We start from the raw sequence: 23,825 nt of genomic DNA, 5'->3' as shown, positions 1-23,825 counted from the left end.
AACTCAGCCTTCCCCCTGCGCTGGCTGGTGCAGGTAGAGCGCGATGCTGGCAGGGCTGAAGTGCTTCCAGTATGCGCTGGCTTGGGTGTCTCTGCCTGCGTTGTGCAGTGTACACATGCATCCCAGTTAGCTCCTTTCAGAAGGGATGCAAACAACCAGTAGGACAAGGGTCTTGTAAAACACCATGGTGTCTTATTCCATCATTTCCAGGCTTCCAGATGAACCATGTCTGCTCATTGCTGCCCCTGCCCTCAAATAAAAAGATAGTTTTATTCCAAGGGACCCTCCTTTTTAGCTGAAGTGATTGAGAACTGAAGCAAAACCTCCCCAACGGGGACACAGGGCTGCATTTATTGCTGCTGCTGCTGCACTGAGTGCTTGCTGGCTGCCCGTCTCTGCAGAAAGAGCTTGGAGCTTTACCCAAAGAAATGCTAGAAGAGGCATAGCAGTGATCACCACAAGGCTGGTGTGCTCTCGGAGGATCAGGGACAGTTGGGCAGAGTACAGCCCATGTGATTTGGACGATTTTGGAATCCTTGAGGGTGTCGAAGGACTTCTGATGCTTGTGACCTGTTTTGCAGAGGCTCCAGTGCAATGAGGAAGGACTTTAAGGAGCTTCTTGTGCTGTGCACACCTGATTTTGGGGGTAAATATGCAGGTGTTGTGAGGTCACCTATAGTGCTGTGCTGGGCTGTGCTACTGTGCAGGTGGGTGGATGTGCTTGGCACCCACCAGGTCTGGATCACCCTCTTCTCCCTGCATGGAAGTGCTTGTATCTATCTGGGCTTTTGGACTGAGGCTGCCTCTACTTCCCAGTTTGTTTTCCAGCTAGCTTCCCAGCATCATTGCCTCACTGCACACCCCTCCCTGAGATACCTGACTTGGCAAAGATGTGGAGCAGCTGCAGGTCCTGGGGGCTGTGGGCTGAGTGAGAGCTGTAAGTGCTCAGCACTCCTTCAGCTGATGCCACTGGTGTAGGTGCATGGTGCGTGGGCATGCTGAGCGAAGTATGCTGCAGGTACACAGCATCTCTGGGTGCAGTGATGGGGCGAATATGTCCTTTGGGCTGCTTCATGAATGCCACCTGCATGATGAGACTATTGCTAAGTGAATCAGATTGTTCCCTTGGCTATGCATGTTCCAAGGAGGCAGTTATTTGGGAGAGATACTGATGTGACTCTCACAAATGTACCCAGGTGAGTTTATGGGCCTCTTCTGTCTTCCTTCCCTTTCTGATGCTTGCAGTTTCCCCCTCTCTGGGCTGTTCTCCCAGATTTTTTTGCAAGCTTTACCTTTCAGTCTCCACCTCCAGAGCTCTATCTGTCTTTCCCTTGTCAGCAGCAAGCCTGTGCTAATCACTCTTTCCTAGGAAGGCATTTCAGAATATTTAATTGTTTCTAGAATAAGGATTTCTGAAAAGATCAGGCTCAGTATGCCAAGTCAGGAGATACCCAATGGTAACAGAGTTACTAGGGTACCTTGCTGATCTGGAAGCTGCCAGCACTTTTTTGGTTCCCAAACCCACCTCAGTAGGAACAGGGGCTGGAGCATGTTGCTGTCTTGGGGAGAAGGAAGCTTTTCCAATTCCTTGTTCCAAAACTGCACATCCAACAGGAAGGATGTATTTCTCAGGAGTGTTGTTATGCTATGATGCTCTGGAGACTGGACAGACTGCGTGTGTTGGAGAGGAGTGGGTATGTTTATGATGCCTTTAGGTATGTCGTTATGATGCCTTTAGGCATATGTGGTTATAAAGAGACCTGCCAAAATCCAGAGTGCACAGAATTGTAAACTTCAAGTATTGCTGGATTGCAGCTGCAAAGTGTTAGCACGCTCCTTAGAAAATCTGCATTTGATTCAGTTGTGGAGGTTACCAGCAACTGCAGAATTAGTGATGAATGCATTTGCTAACTGTGCCATTAAGAAATGAGCAATGGGCAGATGGAGGAAGGAAGTGCAGAGCTGCTTTGAACATGTACCATCCCTATAGACTCCATCTTGCATAGGCATAGACGAGAACCAGAAGCTATAGGGTGATGTTCTTTAACTTACGTGAAAGAAGGGTCAGTCTAAGGAGTTGTACCACTCTTTTCTGAGCTTAGAAATTTTTGCATTCTGCTTTTTTCTTCATGGATACTATGCAGTTTCCTTTCAGTGAGACCTAGTAAGAGACGTGGTTTTTTTTTTCTTCTTTGAGACTATTACCATCCAATTAACATTCCTAAGCCCTCACTCAGTTACATGCAGTTAAATGCATGTTGCCTGCATTCTCCCTCTCCTTCCCAGAGGATCACAGATCCCTGCAGGTATTCAGATCAAGACGTTGACTGTTTCAGAGCCTTCCTGAGCGGGAAGTGACAGCTGAATAGCATTTTGTTTAAGCACCTTCTGCAAGGACAGCACCAGTTCGGGCTGGAGGAGCCCCAGTGTACTTTTCCTGAGGCACGCTTGTGGGTGTTTCCATTCCTTTCCTTTGCTCCAGATAGTGCTGCGCACCGAGGGACCCCTTCCTGCCTGCTCTGCCGCGAGCAGTAACTGCTATGGGGCAGGCAGTCCTCTCCAAGAGCAACTCTTTTGTGCTAAAATCTGAGGAGCTCAGGACTGGTTTTACAAACCTGCCAGGCCAGAAACCCTGTTATTAGAGAGGCTGTGTGGCCGGTAGCTATTGGACTTATAAAGCACATGCACCAGCTGAGATTTTGTGTGTCCCGGTGGTTGGTGCTGGGCCTGGACTAGCAAGAGCCCGGGGAAAGGGGAGAGGTGATGCTGAGAGCTGTTGTGCCGTGGGGACCACACTAGACTCTGGCTATGGGGAGCTTTGGAAGATCCCTTAAACTGTATGAAGGGTGAAACCTTCTCCTCTGCAAAAGCCTCCTTGCATCCTCCAGAAACATGTTTCCTGCCTGGCAATAGGGTGATGAGCACGAGCACTGGAAGGGGGTTGCTCCCTCTGCTGCTCCCCCAGCACTGCCTCGCCAGCCCTGGCTCAATGTCACAAGGCTACCAGGGTTCATCACCAACAGTTTAAGACTCTGTGTTAATCGGGAATGTCAACCACAGTCCTCAGGACCGGGACTGCTTCTTAATCCATCTCTAAGTGTAAAGGAGCCAAAGAACAAGGAAAATGCCGTACAGCCTCTTCTATCTAGCTCCCCAGGAAAAATACAATACAAGAACCAAAGGAAACTGGTAGAAAACAGTGCCAAGCTATTTTCCATGCTGTGTTGTCCTTCCCGAGTCTGTAAGTGCAGCCATAGCATCCATGTACTCTCACACCCCATTTTGAGGGCATTCTCTGTGCCAGCAAACTGAGCTGTGGCTGGCAAAGTAATCACTTGGGCAAGTAGTGAAAACAGATTTTTCTCCCAGTATAGGTATATAGAAATGGTTCTGATCCTTAAAATGAGACTTAATCATGTATTTAACTTTATTCAAGCAGCCCTGTTATCCTTGGCTAGCACCTTCCTCAACAGAACTATCCAAAGCAGAAAATTAGTCCTTCATCTTCATATAATATTGAAGAAAAACTGTAAGAGCAAGGTTTGGTGGAAATGCAGTTGTTTAGAGCTTCTTGGCACAGACAGGCATGTCTTATACACATCTACATGGAAAGTGTAAGTGCTTCTGGCTTTTCTGACTGTTCCTGACCCTATCTCTTTCTGAATTACCTTGCTGCCTCATTTTCTGGTCCTCTTTTCTTTAGCCGCTCTGTCCACATTTGGTGTGTAATCTCCCCAGCCCATGGTCTCACCAAATCTAATAAAGATGGTCAAAATTGTTCTAGAGGAGTCAGAACAGTTCCTGCAGAGCCAGGAGGCACCTGCTGCAAAACCAAAGGGTCCTCATTGGTGGGGATATCCCTGGTCAAAACCTGCTGGCAGTGCAAATTCTGCCAAAACAAACCATTTATTGAAATCAGCAGTTGAATGGGAAAGTGTTGATTTCAATGAAATTTTTCAATGGTGGTGTGGAGAGGGGAGAGGGAAGCCAGCAATGTTTTTTTTTTTTGCTTTTGGCTAGTGTTTGAAATTGCCTTAGAAAAAAAAAATCAGTTAAATCCTATTGTATAATATGCAAGTTCAAGTGAAATGAAAAGGAGAAGTTGAAAGGAAATCTGTTGAGGAGCTGCTAATTGAAGGAGTTTTGAATTTGCCTTGTAAGAAACATCAACATTTTAGCTGTCCTTGTTGTGATTTGGAACAAGTCTCCCTTAACTGTTGGAATTTCCCACAGAACAGATGTTCAGCCTCTTAATTTGTGCTTCATCAGCAAATACGTGACTTTCCAAGACTGCATGTCCCTTCTCAGCTGGAGGGTGGCAGGAGCCACAGGAGCCATGCTGAATCAGGGCTTGTCTCACCAGAAGCGTAGGTGTGCCCATGCCAGAAGGCTCCCGCAGCCTCCGGTAAGCGTGTGCTCCTTTGGCGTGAAGGCTGCGCTTCCCTAGGTAGCATCCTGATTAAATAAGGCCTGATTAAATAAGGCCTGAGCACACCGGCAAATGCTCACATGCACAAAATTGATCCATGCACTGATATTTGCAAGGATTTTAAGTGAGTGATGGGGAGGAAGAGAAAGGTAACATGTCTGAAGTATGCTCTATGCAAGGCAATGATAAGGCCCAGTGCTACGGATTTTTTTTCCTGTGCCTGCCATTAGTCAATATCTTGCCAGAACAAAAGCTGAGGTGGGTGGATAAGGACTTGTAGTGTCTGGCTCTTACCTTCTGCCTGCGTGGCAGCTCATGTCCTCCTAGAGTGTACCGAGCTAAAAAGCAAGGATCAGGGACAGCATCTGGGAAGACTGTAGGGCCAAAGTGTTGTGGGGAGACCAGGGGTAGCTAAATGCAGAATTGTGGCATAACACACGACCCAGACTGGTCTTGTGCCCCTTCTCTTCCAGTCGTCTGTGGCAGGGGTAGTTAGATACATGTTGCTGCACATACATGATATACATGATCTCCAGGTGTTTCCATCATGCTCGGCTGAGCTCCCTCCGCATGGGATTTCTGCTGGAGGTTCCCATTTCCCATGTCTGTGTGCAGAAACCCCTGCTCCTTGGTAGCACTTGCATAGCTCACCTGCCCCCTTCATCCTGGGGCACCCTCGGCTAGCTGAGAAATGCCATTCAGGTGGTGGGGTTTGGCTTTCAGCCCAGCATCTCCTTTGTTGCTGGAAGGAGCTGCCTGAGGCTCTGCGATGTTGGTGCCTATTGAGTGAGGAAATCCAGAGGTCAGATTTGGCTGGCAACAACATCTTGCCCTGGTTTCTGCAGGCTGTGATCGAAGTGAGCCTTCATTTATGGCTTTGGGGGCTTGCACTGGCCGGTTGTCCCTGGCTGCCATGGTGCTGAGCCTCTGCTGGGCTGCATCCCGTGTGTGGCAGACATGAGGTGTCGTGTTGGGGAGACGTCACGACAAGCTGTATTTATATAGGCTGTTGCTTGGCAGTGCTGTTCCAAGGTGCATCAACATAATGAGATACATAAAAGGAGAAGGCAGTTAAATGTGCAATAACATCACAATAAAAGTAAAACTGAGCATTAATGAAAAATCTGAGCACACTAAGTGCAGTGCAGTCGAACACTCCCACTACCTTGGGCCTCAGTGTCCAAACTTAGTAATAATTTCTGGCAGTGTCGTTATCCGAATTAAATGAGGGCCTAACTGTCCAGAAAAAAGATGTTTGGAAAAAATGGGTCTTGAGACTTTGCAAGTGGTTCTGCTGTGTGGGTGTCCCCAAGGCAGCTCAGGTAGTGGGGGAAGCTGGGAACCGCTGCAAAGGGAGGGCAGTGACTGAGAGTATGGGGTGAGGAGGAGGAGGAAGTGATGGGTAGAAGAAGAACCAGTGCAGTCATTTTGGAAGTGCAGCTATGCACTTGCTGCCAGGCGCTGAAGCACCTGGGGAGCTGCTGGATGTGCTGTGAAGATGGGGTGAGGGTTTGTATGTGTATGTACACGCTTGGCTCTGACCCCATGCTGCCCCAGGGGGGGCCAGCAGTGCTGCAGGGGATGCTGTTGCCCTTGGTCCCTGGGGGGTCTCTGGGACTTCGAATACAGGACTCCAGAAATACTGACTGCTGGCTGAGACAGATGAACTGCTGGGAAAAATTGAACTAAGCGGATTGCTTTCCTCCTAGTAAATAAAATCTCTTTTCTCTTCTCTCCTTCCCCTCTGTGCCCACCCTGGCAGGTTTTGGAGGCTTGCTTGCTGGTCACCGTGTGCTGACGCCATGGCACTGAGGCTCCCGAGAACGGGGTCGCTCTCTCTCATTAGTCTTGGAGTCCTAGTCCTGGTTTTGGCTCTCCCTGCTGATGCTGGGTAAGGTGGTGAGCACTGAGGCTGTTGGCCAAGGCTGCAGTCCTCTTGCTGTGCTTAAATATCCCGGGGCCAGTACCTGTGTGAAGTAGTCCAGGGCAAAGCACTAGAAGTGCCTCTGCTGTGTTTGACCCTCCCCTTGTGCCCATCCCCATGCCTTTCACCCAGGGACTGTTCAGTCCCTCGTGGCTGAGCTGACTGATTACATTAGCATTATTTGAGGTGCTCTCATGAAGGACAGTTGTCAGCATTTCTTGCAACAAAACCAATTTTCAGATTTGGCGTCTGCACAATTCACTCTGGGCAAGGACTTGGCTTGGATGAGTTTTAACCTGGAAGAGAGACTCCCCCTCCCTTTAATTTTTTAATACTCTTTTAAAGAAAAGAAAATGAAACTGCTTCAGCTGTTTGGCCGTTCATGGTATAACAACACACAAGCAGCACACCTGATCTGCTGTAGCAGTGCGGGGGGGCTCTGGCCAGCCCTGGCTGGGCATGCTGCTTGCCCTCTGCCTGGGTTGGTGTCCCTGGGCGTGCAGGCTCTGGCTGTCCCAGCACAGAGAGCGCTGCCACCAGCCTCGCCTTCCCAGCCTCTGGGAGCCGTCGGGAGAAGACGAAAGCATGTTAGTCTGTGACAGGCTCTGCAGCCCGCCTCTGCATCCTGCCGGAGCCTCTGCTGAGGCTTAGTGAACTCAGAGAGTCCTTCGAGGAAGGGAAGCAGAGACATCCCCAGCACAGCCTGCCAACTGCGGGGAGGGAGGAGCTCTGTGCAGAGGGAGAGAAGTGCAAATAATACATGACTTCTATAAAAAATTTAGAAAAGCCTTTAGAGTGCCAGGTACGGACACTGAAATGCTGTCTGCTGAGTTACAAGTCCAGCAGCGATCAAGGATTTTCATGCATGAACAAATGTCAGTGCTGCCACTTCTACTTCACCCACGCACCCCTCTGCGTGCAGCAGTTTGCCCAGCTGCACGCTCCTACGCTGTCCTGCCCACGCTGCTTCACCTGCTTGGATCTAACTTTGCATAAGCAAATGCATCCCGAGCATGCCTTGACAAGTAGATGCTGACCCTCCTATCGCCGTACGGCTGCCTGCCCCTGCCTGCCTGCACGGGGCACTGGCCCCTCGCCTTCCCCTCCAGCCCGCTGGGGCTGGGTCCCCATCCCCATGCTGATTGCGGGGCGGGGGAGTCAGCGGCCCCTGTGCCTGCAGCCCTGCCTCTGCCTTCCCCACCGCTGCCCTTTTGCTTCCCGTCACATATTCACTGCCGCTGCTGCCGCTGCTCCCCCGCCACCTGCCATGCGGGTATCGCTCTGGTCCACGGGAGGATTTGTTTCCTAAATTGCATACGAGGGAGCCCTTGTTCGGAGGTTAGCATGCCGATGTGGAAGCCAGCTCTCCAGAGAGCATGTGCACAGGGACGGGTGGCGAGGTAATGACTTTTCCTCAAGTCTATCCTAATTAAATTTGCTGTAAACCTCTGTCTTCCCTGCCTAAAGGCTTTTAATTATTTTAAAACCATGATCCCCATACCTCCTTGCAGTTCCTTAGAGTTCTTCACTGGGGCTTTGAGAGAGATAAATGAGACCTGTTTTTACGCCTTGCCAAAGGGCAGCTTTAGCTTTATGTTAAGGTTAGGTGAGCGAGCCCAGACCTTGGCTGGACTGGGGAATTAGCCCAAATCAGGTGCCAGGCAGTGCTGGCTTGCCCCTGCCTGCACCTTTCCCTCGCCCTGCCTGTGACGCTCTTTCCCCAGTGCCTACTGAGTGAATCCCACGCTGCTCACATTGAAGTTGAAACCTCAAATGTCAGGCTAAGTAAAACGGCTTTGAAATTTGTAAACTCATTTTTCGCATCACTGCTGAGCCTCTGCCAGGAGTTCCTTCACAAAAATCTGATCTCTCGCTCTTTATATTACAGGTAATTTTTAAAGATAGCTTATAAAACATTAATGAATGAGTTTTCATGAGCATGCTAGCTATTCATAAGTTATAGATGGTTATATACCCATCAGCAGACACTGGTACAGACTGCTTTTAACCATGACATCTATTGAAAGCTGGTACAATTGAAACCTCACTAATTTCTGTAGGCATTTGTTAAATTCTTCAAAATTCTACCTACCTGCAGGGAGTTCAGCTATTTCAAATATTTCAAGTCCAGATGAAAAGCCAAAACCAGTGTTTTGATTCGAATGGGAAGTCTTGAAGGCTGTGATGCAGTTCATACTATCAATCAGCGGTGTTTTGATGTTTCGGATCTGACAAGTTACATTAGGACTGGGACGGGTGTTTTCCCGACCATGCCTCACCCCCCATACCCTATGGGAACTGCAGTTTAAGCACTTTATTACCCTCATTGAGCTCTTGTAGGCTGAGGTTCCTGGCTTGACCACTTCTCCCATGATAGCAGGTATTGGTTTGCTAAAAACCAGACACCAAGCGGCCTTGTGAGAAGTGGGATCCGATCCCTGGAGAAGCGAACCTCAAGCACTTGAAATGCAATTTCCCAGAGTGTTTGGTCATTGATGCCGATGCAAATTAACGTCAAAATTGCCCAAAATGGAATATTTCAATTAGCTGCAGCATGCTGAATAGTATTGATTCAGCCTGACTCTAAAAATACCCATACCCTGCTCTCAATTTTTCCTTTTTTGCTAGAAAATACTTTTTGCTCTTCTTTTATCTCACAGAAGCTGGGTTTTCTATTGGGAGAACATTTTGATAGAAAACTTCAAGCCAGCTCTGCTACTTGTCATCCTACTGACCCTTCACAGAGTGTTTACAAATCGACCAGTAGTGTCAGGGGTAACTAGTCTAACTGGACGGGCTGCAGCAGGATTAAGCTTTGAACTCCTTAAATGATATTCCTCTTTCTGGTTTTTTTTCCCCCCAATTACTTCCTGATGCATGTTTAAATCAGTGGCTGCACACATCCACTGGAGCAAGAGAAAACGAGGCTGGGGAGGAGAAGGAAAGGGGCAGAAGTGTTAGAAAGCAACAATTTAGGGGCTTCTCTTCCCCCAGCTGTGGGGAGTGGGACCCTGCTTCAGAGGGTCACGGGTGCCCTCCCTGGTAATTGCGCCCACGTCTTGCACCACCGATGTCTCTCTAGTTTGCTGCATTCGTGGTCTTCATCTGGGCAGTGCTCCCCAGTCGCTTATCTCTCCGGTTAGTGGCATGAGGCTGATTTGCCAGTGGGGGTTGCCCTGCTCCCGAGGGGCTCCTGGTGCCGCTGCTGAGGATCCCTCTGCTCCAGCAGCCTTTTTTCCCCCTGCCTGGCTGGGCTTCCTCAGCCATCCCGCTGCCTGTCTGTGCCTCTTAATCTTTTTTTGGCCTCATTGCTGTCTTTTTTATTTCCTCTTCCATCTTCCTTGCAATCTCTGCATCTCTATAGATTTTTCTTTTGGTTTTCTGTTACTTAATCTTCTGCTTTTCCATTTGTTTTGGTCCTAACAGCTATTTCTGCTGGGGAAAGCTGTGCTTGGAGCCACAGTACTGGTACTCTGTGTTGTCTGAAATCTTTTAGAGACAGCCAGTTTCAGAAGGATTTGCAGGCTCCTTTTCTGTTGATTGAAAGGGAGATGCAAAATGCAAATGTATTATTTGAGCCCCTTGGGCTTGCAAAACTGCATTGAAGATTTTGTTTGGTGAGATGAGCTTTGTTTGAGAAATTTACTATTTATTTTATTCCACCTGGGGCAGAAAATGCCCTGAGGAAATCATCTTATTTGGGGGCTTCTTGCGTTGTGCAGAGATAGGAACATGAGAACTCATTTGGATTTATAAACAGGGAGAGTTCAACAAAACACAGAAATGGTTCACAAAGAGTTTTAATGATTGTCTCAGGCTTCAAGCCTGCTTTACTGAATTCCTACTTTTCTGCCTCCCTTCCCTCTTCCCAGGAGCAGATAACTTGGAAATGGCTCGATATGGTAAATAACTGGCATAACTTCTTCCATGCTGCCTATAAGGAGATACTGACATTGAGTAACTGAGGTTCCCAAAGCCTCTGTTCGTAAAATGCCCTTTCTTAGGGGCAGGCGAGGGATGCTGGGACAGGGGAAGGCTCCCTGAAAAAACAGGGCTCCTAAACTGCTGCCCAGGGTGCTGCTGGCCCTGAGCGTGGCCAGGTGGGGAGGAGGCAGCGGGGATGCCTCAGCTTCCATGGTGAGGGCTGCGGTGGCAGCGGGGAGTTGATTCGAGATGCCCTGTGGGGAGTCCTGCAAGCACATTGCCTTATCAACAGGCGTGCCCCATCCTGCAGTCCAGGGCCCGCTGCAGCACAGGCTGGAGCGTGAGCCAACATCCCTTCATTTCCAGCAACGGTTCAGGGCGTGTAAAGAGTAGGCTTCTCTTCTGATGATGTTTTTTCCTTTTTTTCCCCCACGTGCCAGGCTTTCTCAGAAGCATGTTTCAGACGTCGTCGATGACAGCAAAGATAACATCACCATTTTCACCCGCATCCTGGACAGGCTGTTGGATGGATACGACAACCGCCTGAGACCCGGACTTGGAGGTCAGTTGCGTGGAGAGATGATGTTTTCCACAGCTGTGTAGCTTTAGAAATGAGGGGCTGCACAGATGGCTTTTTAATGTCTGGTGCTGTCTGGAGGAGAGGCTGGTTCAGTGCCAGATTCAGTCTGTTGCTGGTTTCCCCATTTTGAGTCCGTACTATCTTGTTGTTTGATATTTTGTGAGGTGAGAGGTGCAAGTCTCTGACTGTTGTAGTCTTCTGTGACATTACATTGATAAGCCTGCAGATGGAGCAAATATGATTAAACTTATTTCTGCTACTTTTATAGGCATTACCGTTTCAGAAATGATGATACTACCAGTTTGCAGGACCTTCAACTCGTGTTGGTGTTGTTTTTAGTCAGTGAGCTTTGCTACAGAGCCTCTATCTCGACATCTTCTCCGTTATTTCCTATGTAGCTGTCACCTGGCAAACTCTTCTCTGTGTGCTGGTCTGGGCACCGGGCAGTCAGCCGGGCTCTGCTGTCTCCTGAGCTGCTTTTAACACTGCTGCCATTAAGCTACTGCTGCTGAGTTTCTCTCCAAGCACCTACAGATGTTTAAGGTGCTTTAGAAAGCAAACCCATGGTAGTCACCGTCCCTCCCAGTGCTTATGGCATACATTTAGCGTGATGCAAGGAGGCAGAAGCAATGGGGAGATGTGTGGGGGGGACAGACATGAGTTTTCTTGGTGAGATGAGGGAGACATGGGCCTGTGTGATTTCTTGGTGCGTTGTTGCCAAGGGGCATTGCTGTGGCAGAGAAGATGACCCCTCTCAGGTGCCGGCGACTGTGTGCCACAGGGGCTGCTGAGGTGATGTCCCTGCACTGCTCTGAGCTCTCCTGCTGGGCTGCAAAGGTGTGCTGCTGGACCATGATTCCCACCCAAAGCTGGAGTCACTGTGTGCTCTCCCATTCCCTGAAGGTCCCGCTGCCAAGGGAGGTTGGGAACAAGCTTTCCTGAGCTCTTGCGTGCTGATGGGGGCTCTGGTGATATAGTGCTAGCCTGGGATTGCACCCTCCGTTCCTCAGAGCTGCCTCATTGTCTCTTCCCAGCCCACGTCCACCTCTGTGCCATGGCCCGCTGCCCTGCACCTGTCCGGGAGTACTTTGATCCCAAGCAGAGACCATGCAAAATCTGGGGAAGATGGGTTTCTCCAGTGAGCATCCTCACCTCTGATGGGCTGCCATGCTCTGATGGGCTACCCGGACAGGAAAGGGTTACTGTGTCTGCATAAGCCATCCATCAGTTTTATTGCTTTTGTTGCTTGTTTCTTTCCCCCAGAATTAACTGCGGTCCCACTAATAGCTTTGCTTCCTCAAGTCTCCCCGATGGCTGTATTGATTTAACTGAAACGAGTTCTGAGAGCGGACTGAGGGGGCATTTATGCTCACCGTAGGCTCGGTTGCAGACAACCGCGTGCAAAGTATTAACAAGAGGACTCCCAGGAGCCCCTTGCTGGGCAAGTTAAAACCTTTCACGGAACATCTCTGCTCTGTTGCTTTAGATCCTTTAATAACATGCTTAACATAATAAATTGCCTTTGCCTGAACCAGACGTTGCATGTTTAAAGACTGCTTTCACCTCTGATTTCCCCTCATGGAGCACTCTCGTGGACCCAGATGGGAGGTTTTGACAAGGGCTACAGGTTTTGGGGACTCTTGGCTGGCAATGAGTTGTCCTCAGTGTGAGTGTGTGTGTATGGGTAAAGAGATATTGGCAGCACACGAAGGGGTTTGAGCTGCTTCGGAAGTGGTTGGTACTGAAGCACAGCTCCTCCTGGCACCCCGACTGCCGGTGCTGGGCTGGATGTTCAAAGGGAGGGTCCCCTCTACACATCATGCAACCGATGCTATGTGGAGTAAGTGGGTCGCGCTGATCACACAACGGGCCCAAATAGGAAACCCCAGTCGCCCAGGAATCTTGGAAGTGATCATGAACTGGCCAGAAGGCAAAGATCTCGGAATATCCCCAGAGGAGGAGGTGACGCGTGCTGAAGAGGCCCCACCATATAACAAACTACCAGAAAATGAGAAGCAATACGCTCTGTTCACTGATGGGTCCTGTCACCTTGTGGGAAAGCATCAGAGATGGAAAGCTGCTGTATGGAGTCCTATACGCCAAGTTGCAGAAACTGCTGAAGGAGAAGGTGAGTCGAACCAGTTTGCAGAGGTGAAAGCCATCCAGCTGGCTTTGGACATTGCTGAACGAGAAAAATGTCCAGTACTTTATCTCTATACTGACTCATGGATGGTGGCAAATGCCCTGTGGGGGTGGTCGCAGCAATGGAAGCAGAACAACTGGCAGCGCAGAGGTAAACCCATCTGGGCTGCCACATTGCTGCCCCGGTAGAGAACTTGGTTCTAAAAGTACGTCACGTAGATGCTCACGTACCCGAGTCGGGCCACTGAAGAACATCAAAACAACCAGCAGGTGGACCAGGCTGCTAAGATTAAAGTAGCTCAGGTGGATCTGGACTGGCAACATAAAGGTGAATTATTTATAGCTTGGTGGGCCCATGACACCTCAGGCCATCAAGGAAGAGATGCAACATACAGATGGGCTCGTGATCGAGGGGTGGACTTGACCATGGACGCTATTGCACAGGTTATCCATGAATGTGAAACATGCGCTGCAATCAAGCAAGCCAAGCAAGTAAAGTCTCTTTGGTATGGAGGACGATGGTTGAAATATAAATATGGGGAGGCTTGGCAGATTGATTATATCACGCTCCCACAAACCTGACAGGGCAAGCACTATGTGCTCACCATGGTGGAAGCAACCACCAGATGGCTGGAAACATATCCCGTGCCCCATGCCACTGCCCGGAACACCATCCTGGGCCTTGAAAAGCAAATCTTATGGCGACATGGCACCCCAGAAAGAATTGAGTCAGACAACGGGATTCATTTCCGAAACACCCTCATAGACATCTGGGCCAAAGAACATGGCATTGAGTGGGTCTATCACATCCCCTACCATGCACCAGTCTCTGCGAAAATCGAACGATACAGTGGACTGCTAAAGACGACGCTGAGAGCAATGGGTGGTGGGACATTCAAGCATTGGGATACACATCTAGCAAAAGCCACCTGGCTGGTCAACACTAGGGGATCTGTCACTCGAGCTGGCCCTGCCCAATCAAAACCCTTACGTACTGTAGATGGAGATAAAGTCCCTGTTGTGCACATAAGAAATATGCTGGGGAAGACAGTCTGGGTTACTCCTACCTCTGGCAAGGGAAAACCCATTCATGGGATTGCTTTTGCTCAAGGACCTGGGTGCACTTGGTGGGTAATGTGAAAGGACGGGGAAGTCCAGTGTATACCTCAAGGGGATTTGATTTTGGGTGAAAATAGCCAATGAACTGAATTGTATGATGTTAATTGTTATATGATATTGTATATCATCACTTCTATGGTTGCTATCAATGGTATTGCAGTAAAAATCACCCTGATTAATGAAGAATGAACTCTGATGAAACTGAGCAAAGTGCAACGATGATAGAACTGGACAAGCGCAGTGATAATGGAATCAGAACTGGCTTCAGGATGCAACAATCCAACACCACACACCATCTCTCCTGTCCTGAAAGACTGTTATGACAGATGGAGCCCAAAGTCATGGACTAAATGAACTCAATGGAAGTTTCAGAGGGATGGCCCATAGACTAAGGGAATGATATCTGTGTGTATATATATATCAAAAGACAAGAAAGGTGGTGGTGATTAATTGGAATGTATTGGAAAATGTGAGATCTAGGCATGACGTAGATGGTATAGAATAAGGGGTGGATACTGTCCTGGTTTCGGCTGGGATAGAGTTAAGTTTCTTCCTAGTGCTGTGCTTTGGATTTAGTATGAGAAGAATGTTGATAACACATTGATGGTTTTGGTTGTTGCTAAGTATCCTCCTAGTCAAGGACTTTTCGGCTTCCCATGCTCTGCCATGTGCACAAGAGACTGGGAGGGAGCATAGCTGGGTATTCCATAGCATGTGACGTCATGCTCAGTGTATGAATGGGAGGTGTGGTCCAGGAAGTAGTGATGGCTGTTTTGGGCATTGTTCAGCGGGTGGTGAGCAATTGCATTGTGCATCACTCATTTTGTATATTCTATCATTATTGTTGTTATTATTATTATTTTCATTTTCCCTTCCTTTTCTGTTCTATTAAACTGTCTTTATCTCAATCCACAAATTTTACTTTTTTTTTTCCTGATTCTCTCCCCCATCCCACTGTGGGGGTAGGGAGTGAGTGAGCAGCTGTGTGGTGTTTGGCTGCCTGCTGGGTTAGACCACAACAATGGGGCAGCCTGGTGAGCCAGGCTCCCCCCACTTTTAGCTGGACCTGTTTTCCCCAAGTCTGGGCGTCCTTGACGATCTGTCAGGGCTGCTATCAGGAAGAGCATTAGAGGGAAAGACCTTTCCCACTGCTGCTGGTGGCCAGAGAAGCAGAAATGGTCCTGCTGCAGACTCCAGGCTTAGGGGTTAATTAAATAGCCCGGGGTGATAGTCAGCAAGAGATGGGCTCCTGCTGTCCAAGGTTATGTGAGATCTGTGAAAGGGATTGCTTTGCTTCAACTTAGCAGCTGTGCTGCTGGGTGATTCAGTGACTTACAAGGTACATTGGTTTTCCTGTGAGACAGCACTGGGCAGTCCCTGTAGACCTAGCACTGGCTCTCCCCATTGCCCTCGGGAATATCTTCCATTTGCTTTTCTGAAGATGTCAGGTAAAAGCATCCATTAGCACCACGCAGTCCTGCTTTGGTGTCCGTGGAAAGGGCAGACATGGTGGTATTGTGCCCGTGCACAGGCTAATGAAAAGATGGACTGGCCTACGTTGTGGGTAACTGGGAAGCAGGACATGCAGGCTCCCTTCTTTCTCTTGGTTTCCCTGCTCTGTATGAGACAGATGCCCCTGAAAACACTGGGTTGGGATACGAAGGGCTGAGCGGGGTGCGGGGCTGCAGCACCCCTCAGGGCTGCGCCGTGCTGTGTGTGCCCAGGTGCCTGTCCCTCGCGTTCAGCAGAGCCGTTTCCCTGTGCGCCAGGAACTGAGCAATGTTTGTTTAGGCTTTGGGAAAAGAGACTGTGTAAGCAACAGAGTGTTGATGTGGCGACTTCTCCCCTCAAGATAGCCTCTTTGTATTTATTTTCTTATCCCCTCTGTTTTCACCATCTGCTGCCACCCACTCTAATAGCTCCCATGCCAGAGCTCCTCTTTCTACCAGGATGCTGCAGACACAAACTGAAGCAAACCAGTGCTGAGGCTGCTCAGGAGTGCCCACGCTGCAGAGCCAGGCTCCAGGCAAGGGTGGTCCTGTGCCTTGCTGCTGCTCCTGCCCCCAGGAGGTGGCTCAGGCCATTCTCTCTAGCGAGAACTCCTTGCAGCCTTGACAGCGAGTAGAGGTTTGTGAGCATACTCCAGGCTAGCTTAGAAGAGGAAAGGTGCGGGGGTAAGGTGGCTATCAGACCCTTCCTTCTGCAGGAATGCCCCATAGCATTGGGGTCATGACCATTGGTGTCACAGAGAAGTCTTCTGTGGCTGGTAGGAGGTTTGTCCCTGTCTCTGCCAGGTGAGCTGGGGCTGGCTTGCTCTTAGGGACAGAGCTGAGTCTTTTGTTTGGCCCCATGACCACTGAAATACAGTCAGGGCTCGGGGAAGGGGTAGCTGCATAAATAGATCATGTTATAGGACTCAGAGTGGGGGAGGAGAGGAAGGAACTGTCAGCAGATAACCTGCGTTTCCCCTGGGAAAACACAGGGCAGATTGGTTATTAAGTCAGAAGAAGAACAGAAATGGACCCCGAGGGGATGGAGACATCTGTTGTCATGGCCAACCTTGCAGGATAAGAAAGTCTCCCACTGAGAGAGTTTCTATGGACAGCACTGGCCTCCACTCCTGGTCTGGAGCCAATCCTCTGCCCTGCCCCATGGGGGCTGCAGTGAGGGGCATCTATTTATAGCTCTCAAATTCTCTTTGCTGGGGCTCCCTGCAGAGTTGGCACATGGCCTCAGTTTTGAACCTGGAGCTTACCTTGCTTGCAAGAGTAGGAGAGAGGAGATGGGACCAGGAGAAAGAAGTAGAACTGGCTGACAAAGGGAAAGACATCATATACCCAAAAAGAAGAGATGCTTAAGGAGTGGGATGTGAGCAATGGGAGCATAAATGATCCTCCAAGAATGACTGATGCACAAAAATACCCTGTATATCCTTGTGCTGCTTACTGTGAAGTGATTGAAGTTCTGCAATCCTTACACGGCCAGCGTGATGTCCAGCACAGTTACCATGCGAGGGGATGCAGTGGTTGGGTTGTTTGAGGTTCAGTGAAGGTCTCTGTGCAGCTGTACCTCCTGCAGCCTTATTTCCTAACCGATGAAGTTTGGGTCCATTGTGCTGGATGGACACACCACATCCACAACCATCTTGTGGATGCCTGGGGAGGGGCAGGATAGGAGGTTTCCAGACTTGCCCCAGCCTTTTCCTTCCTTAGCCTTAAGAATCCTTTTAACATGCTTTGGCAATACAAAGCTATCAGGGAGCACCTTACTGCTCAGGGAGGAGGCACGTGGGGCCTTTCTGTAGCTGTTTGCACAACAGGGTAGGGATTTCTTCCAGCCCAGCCAGAGACTGTCTGCTTCACGGGTGCCAGGGGTGTGTCTGAGGGGCTATTTGGTGTAAGGATGGGGAACCCAGAGGGCATCTGGAGAAGTGGTGGACAAAGTCTCTGTATCGGGTGGTCGGGGGAAAGCCTGTGCTCCAGAAAAATGTTGGCCTTTTCCAGGGGGATGCCAAGGAGGAAAAGATTTTGCCCCAAGGAAGAGAAGGAGAGAGTAGGTTCTTCAGTTTTCTAAAAGATGGGTCATAAATTTTCTAGATAAGCCAGTTTCTCTAATTGCAATTAAAAAGTAATTTGTACTATGTTAAGCAGCTAGGCTAGGATCGACCGGTGTTATCCCTCCTGGATGCAGCATCGATTACGAGGTAACTCACGGTATTTCCTTGAAGCTTCTACCACGTGTCTCTGGAGTCCCTAAATGGCTGACGAGGCCCTGCTGAGGGAGCGGTGGCTGGCGAGCATCCTGCTGGTCTGTGTCCGCACATGTGCTTCTGGACAGTTGAGGGTTAGGACCCTACTGAAGTTTTCAGAGCATGGGGTTTACTGGGACGAGCAAACACAGGCAACTGGATTAAAGCAATGCAATTCCCTAGGCAGAACAAGGCACTTGGTCCCTTTTGTTTCTTCTTCCTTGGGGACAGGGCATGGCGCCCATTCCTTGTCCTCAGGGTTGGCAGCAAGTGGGTCCCATCCAGGCAGAGGGGAAACCCCAGTTTGTACCTTCACAACTGGATATATCTGGAGAGTGAAAGCAATCCAGGCTCCTGGCTGCCTCCTCTTCCTCATCTCCACTGGTTTGCTTTTTGTGGCTTGGTGTCAGATCTCCCTGCCCACATTGGGTTCAGCGCAGACACCCTTGGGCTCGAGCAGGTTTTGATGCAGTCAGGCTCTGCTGCTCGCAATAGGACTCAAATCAAGGATGCCCGACATGGGCCTACGGTGCCTTTTATTTGGCCTTACTATGTCAGCTCTGCCCTGCTAATGGTTTTGAACTGTAGCCACTTGTTAATATTTATCCTGCTGATGTATTCCCTTTATTCTTTTGTAAGTGAACTGCACCTTAGTTGAAGTTTTTCTTGTCTCTTCTTTCTGCGCTGCAGTGTTTCTTCCTGCTTTTTTAATGACGGTGTAGTTTGGCAGGATGGCTTCTGAGCAAGCGAGAAACATCTGTATCCCTGTCTTGCCACCTGTATTTCACTGATTCACGTGCTGATAGCCAAGAGGTTTTGGACTTATGTTCAGAGCGGCTCCCTTTAGGTTGAGACATTCCCATGAGATGCTTGGTGTGTTACACCTCAGTGCATCTGTCGTTTTGTCCTGACCTCCTGCAGGTAAGGGCTTCTCCGTTATTATGTGAGCATTAAGGCAGAGGGGCTGAAATGGTCAGAATAATTAAATTATAGAACTGCCTTCTCTCGAAAGTACAGTGCTCTTTAAGCTGAAACAGTGAGGGCTTGTCTGCCTTGCAAGATCCAAGAAGAAATCTGTTTGCAGTGAGAGTAACCTATAATAGTAGTAGAAATTGTTAAATTGTCCAGATTGAAGTTTAGAGAACTTTTATTTCCTAAAATCTGGATGAAGTGTTGAAATTGTCCTTTTCTTCTGCAGATAGTTTGCAAAGCCCTGGGGAAGGGACCCTCGCAAGCTCTTTGGGTGCATGTAAAGTCGCAGTGTGCAGCAGCCCAGCTTTCGGGTGCTCGGTGGTGGGCAGAGAGGTGGAGGCAGGGCTGTTCTTGGTCCCTTGGCAGAAGCATTGGGCACTGCCTGTCTCTGTGGGGACACCTAAGTGTGGGTGGCAGAGTCCCACTGCAGTGTGTCCCACTCCCCATTGCAGCAGAGCTGGTCCCCAGGTGTCCAGGCAGGCTGGACTCAGTCTGGCCTTGAGCTCTTCTGCAGTTTTTTCACCTATGTGTGATGAAGCTGCCTGTAGTTTGTCATAAACATTATCTAGATCTACTGTTTGTGCAAGAGAAACATTAGATGACAAACCCAGTGGTCCTTTGTGGTTTTTTATGATTTCCAGGGTTTCAAGACTGTGTTTAATCTGTTTTTCTGTCTTAATGTTCCACCTCTCCCAACTTCTCATCTCTTCTCTCTGATCTGACTTCATGCCTTGTATTGATTACTCCAGGGAGGAATTTGATCCTTTCTTAGAAAAAATCCATGTCTTATCTCAGATTTTTGTCTTTGTCTGAGATTCCTTGATGAGTTTTAATTTGAAGCTGAGGCATTGCCTGAACAGCGTTTTCTTCTATTTACCTTTCTGGGCAACGGGGACCCTGCTCTGTCCCGTCAAACTTCTGAAGTTAAGATCTATGAACAAATTAAAAAAAGGTTGTCTTCCCCTTGGGTCCAGCTCTCCAAAGGCAGCTTTGCCATGGATTTGCACAGCCCCGATGCTCTCCTCTCTCATGCAGAAATCCCAGTAGTGCTGCTGTTTAAACCCACGGTGTATAGGGAGAGGGAGCTCTGTGTGAAAAGGCATGCACACATCAGAAGGCAAGTGAGGAATGCGGGCTTGACAGTATGCCTAAGGGTGAAAGTCTTCTTTTAAATAAGTTATGAATTTGCTTAGGGCAACAAGACTGTATCAAAGATTCAGGGATATCACAAAGACTCCGGAGTGGTGAGAAACCCATTGTGAAAAGAGATTCATAGCTTTTGGTGTGAAACAGATCTGGGTTTCAGGTCAGCACTGGGTCCTTTGGGGGCATCTCAACAGCTGCCTGTGCCCCTGCAGTGCCTTGAGAGGGAGTGGACCACCTCAGCGGGTCCCTGCCCAGCCACCCTCTCCATGGGGCAGTCGTGTGGCCAAAGTCGATCACCAGCGACGAGGCTGTCCTTGGGCTGCGCAGTCCTGGGGTCTCCAGAGGGGCCGCAACCAAGCCCCCGGTCTGCCAGGGTTGTGGAGGGGAAGGTGTTTCTCATGCTATTTTGGATGCCTTTTTTAGATGGTACCTCCATTTCCTGTGTGTGGTTCCAATGAGGAATCTGCCCCAAGCTGCTAACCCCTCCATATATCCACGCATGTAGGCAAGAAGTAAGATTTTTCCCAAAAGGTGAGAAATTTTTCTAGGAAAGTGAATCCATTTGGAGGAATTTTTACCCAATTTTGTACTGGAGTAGTATCTCAGAGCTTCAATGCTAGAACCAGTGTGAATGTTAGGCAGCTGATCCCTGCCCGAGGGGAAGCTGGTGGGTGCGTGTTGGAGACGGGATGACGCTATTTCTTTGTAATGACTTTGGAAGGGGGGAGCTGATGTTTAAGTATGTTGAACATGTGTTAGATGGTTTTAAGAATATTAGTAGATGATGTTATAGATGGCTATAAACTGCTTGCAAGGATGTCTTTATTGATCTGTTGGACTATGGCAGCTACTCATTTATTAGAATTTCCATTCGTTTAGTCCCATGTAAAGGATTTATAATGTGTCTTCGATATGGACTGTGAAATAAGATTTTTTTTTTATTAGGTATTATAGAGTTTAAAAACAACTTTAATTGGTTTATTCTGGGAAGCTGGTGGTGAAACAACTGGTCAAATATTGAGGAAACAGCAGTTATTTTATTCATTGAGCTAGAGGATAAAATGTTTGCAGCAGTTCGTGTACCCATACAGACGCACTGATCATGTCTGATGAGGCAAAGTCATTGATCATGTTGGTGGTGAATTTCAGCCTGGTTCCATCTGGAAGAAGCAATCAAATCATGTCTACCTGGGCCCCCTTTAGTGGGGGGATTAATGCTGCTGATTCAGACCTGTTAGCTTGTTAATGCTGTTTCATTTATTTAAAGGTTATTGTTTGATTAAATAAAAATATTGGAGTGTTCATGAGGCTCTGGAAGATGCATGGGGCTTTGCGGAGTGAGTTGCTGCAAGACTATGAGGCTAAACTGTGCAGGGTCCCTTAACCAAATACTGTTAAAAGTCAGACTGAAATTCTCACCCTGTTGCAGTAAATGGCAAAACTCTCACTGCAGGGCAGGAATTTCATGTAATGATTTCTTTGTCTATGGGTACTAACCTGTAGCTTACTTCAAAAATCTGCCTCTGAAGGACATACAGCTAATGTTTATTAAAAAAAAAGTCTTTGTGGAGTACTGGCAATTGTAAGCATAGAGTATAGCCTAGAGAGAGTTTTTAATCTGCAATTTGCATCGTGAGAAAAGGATACCCGTTCACTTTATCTTCAGGAAGAACATAATTCAAACCAAAGTGATGAGAACAACAGGCATGGAAAAAGCATATTATTTTTTTTCCCCCTAAACCTGCTGGAAAATCCTATTGATGACAAAGTTCAAACTGAATCAGTGGATGGAATGATTCATGACTGGAGCGAAATAAATTGTGTCTGAAAATTCAAGATGCTATTTCAACCTTGCAAAAAGTCATTTTAGATGCCTGTTTTTTGCAAGGATCAGTTCTGATACAAGAAACTTTGTCAAGGAAAGGATCTGATGACCATTAAAAAAACCCATAACCACAGCAATTTGCAAAGGGCAAGGTGACAGAGGGTCTGCACAAAGCTTACTGCACCCATCTGAATTCTTGTCGAGGAAGTTGTTTGTGTCCATACAGGCCAGATCAGATTTTTGCAGTCCTGCATTCCTACTTACTCACCTAAAGACATGTCTCCTTGAGAGCTGTGAATGTCACTTTAGCCAGTTAAGGCCACTGTCCTGCAAAAAAATGAAGGTGCAAAGCCTTCTTTCCACAAGTTGTGTTTTCTGGAAAGGGTCTATGCACATGTGGAAATTGAATTACAGGCTTTTGTGCCTGAAAGATTAGAGCTCTTCGCTTTGGAGGATGCACCTGGTCTCGCCCGAGAATTTGAAAAAGCCTTTTCCTAGAAAAGGGCCGTGTCAGCTTGCGTGAGGAAGGGTTAAAGAACAAAAGGATGAAATCTTTCTTCTTTCCTGATCAATCTAGCCATCATTATGAGAGAAGCTTTCTGATAGCTTCTCTTTGTCATGTAATGTTAATACCATTAAGTCCACTTTGGCAAGGAAAGCAACGTATAATTAATTTGCAAATAAGGAAAGTGGATGTGATTTTTATACAAAAGAGAAGGTCTTTAACTGCAGAAGGCATTATGTGGGCATGGCCATGCTGCAGATGGGACCTCTGCTCTCCGGACGGGCAGGAGTCCTTCCTCAAGCATCCCCTCCCCAGCGGTGGTATTGGGACCCTGAGGTCCCAGGCTGGGCCAGTTCCCCCGTGTGCTCCCCTCTGTGCACACACCTTCAGTGGGTCCCGGTTTGCTGCCAGCCAGAAAAGGGACTGAATCCAACAAATAAGAGGGGAACCAGGTGGGGCAGGGGTGAGGTTAGGAGTATGCAAGTGCCTCTGAATACCTGCAGAGCAAGTTGGTTGAGCCAGGGGAAAGTATCTAAGCCTCTGCCTCCATCCACTGTTCTTTTTTTTTTTAAAGCCTAAGCTCTATTAGAATTAGTATTATTTTGACGCAGAATGCATTAAAAAGGGAAAAGAGAAAAAAACCAAGCCCTTCCGGACTGATTTGTTCCCAGAAAGATGTTTAATTTTGTATGTATAATTGAAAGGGGCTAAATATAGCTGTATTAATATTTATGGGCCTTATGTTGGAGTCAATACAAGAGTTGCTGTTCAAGGCAATTAAGCTTTACCTTTTCACATCTAGGATTTTAGCGTTTGGAGATGACATCAGTTGTGTGACCTGCGTCCAAGAGAGAAAAAACTAAAAGCATGCCATTATCTGTCGAATATGATACTCTGTATTTAATGCTGTTTGCTGACAGGCAGTTTGTCTCCAGCAAGGGTGATCCCTCAGAAGCAGAACTGCTGCCTTAATAAGGGGGAGATCAGAGAAATCAGTAGGCTCAGAGGCTTGCAGGAGAAACTGTCCCTGCAGCCGATGCTGTGTTTTGGGAGGAACTGAGTGACTAGACTGTCTCATGGCATCAGAAAGTGGGCATTGCCCACCTCTGCTGCATCGGTAGCTGCTGGGGTTGAGGGGAAAATGATTATGGTGGCACTTCATGGACTCCATTCGTCTTCATACCACCTCCACCCTGGAGCTGGCGCATGGGAAACGTAACCCTCAGTAGCTCATGTGCGGAGGTGCACGGGGCAGGGAGGGCTGTTTGCACCCTATTCCTGGGCTCGGGCTGTCTGTGCATGTCTGTGGGGCTAGTCACAACCTTCATGTCATTAAAGCACAGGGAAAGCAAATCCCTTCCAGAGATCTGAGCTGCTGTAGGGAGTGTGTGCGCGGGGAATTAGGTCGAGGCTATAACGATGAAAACAAGTCGGTTTGCGTTAATAACAAAGGGAAAATGATGATGCACTTGATTTCTAAACCACTGCCTTTCAAGAGAAGGGTATCACTA

General features: G+C 48.3%; 2 protein-coding genes across 2 annotated transcripts in view; both read left to right on the top strand.

Annotated features, from left to right (window-relative positions):
* LOC142087719 (thymosin beta-15A homolog) overlaps positions 1 to 23,825 on the top strand; it is a 463,475-nt gene that overhangs the window by 3,326 nt on the left and 436,324 nt on the right. The gene's annotated exons all lie outside the window — the stretch shown is intronic.
* GABRA3 (gamma-aminobutyric acid type A receptor subunit alpha3) overlaps positions 1 to 23,825 on the top strand; it is an 80,343-nt gene that overhangs the window by 3,442 nt on the left and 53,076 nt on the right. The window contains 2 exon segments of the mRNA XM_075162252.1: positions 6,192 to 6,320; positions 10,718 to 10,839. Coding sequence (XP_075018353.1) covers positions 6,192 to 6,320; positions 10,718 to 10,839 — 251 coding nt within the window.

This window comes from Calonectris borealis, chromosome 13, assembly GCF_964195595.1.
Source record: "Calonectris borealis chromosome 13, bCalBor7.hap1.2, whole genome shotgun sequence".
Taxonomy (NCBI): domain Eukaryota; kingdom Metazoa; phylum Chordata; class Aves; order Procellariiformes; family Procellariidae; genus Calonectris; species Calonectris borealis.
This window is presented reverse-complemented; position numbering and strand designations above follow the sequence as displayed.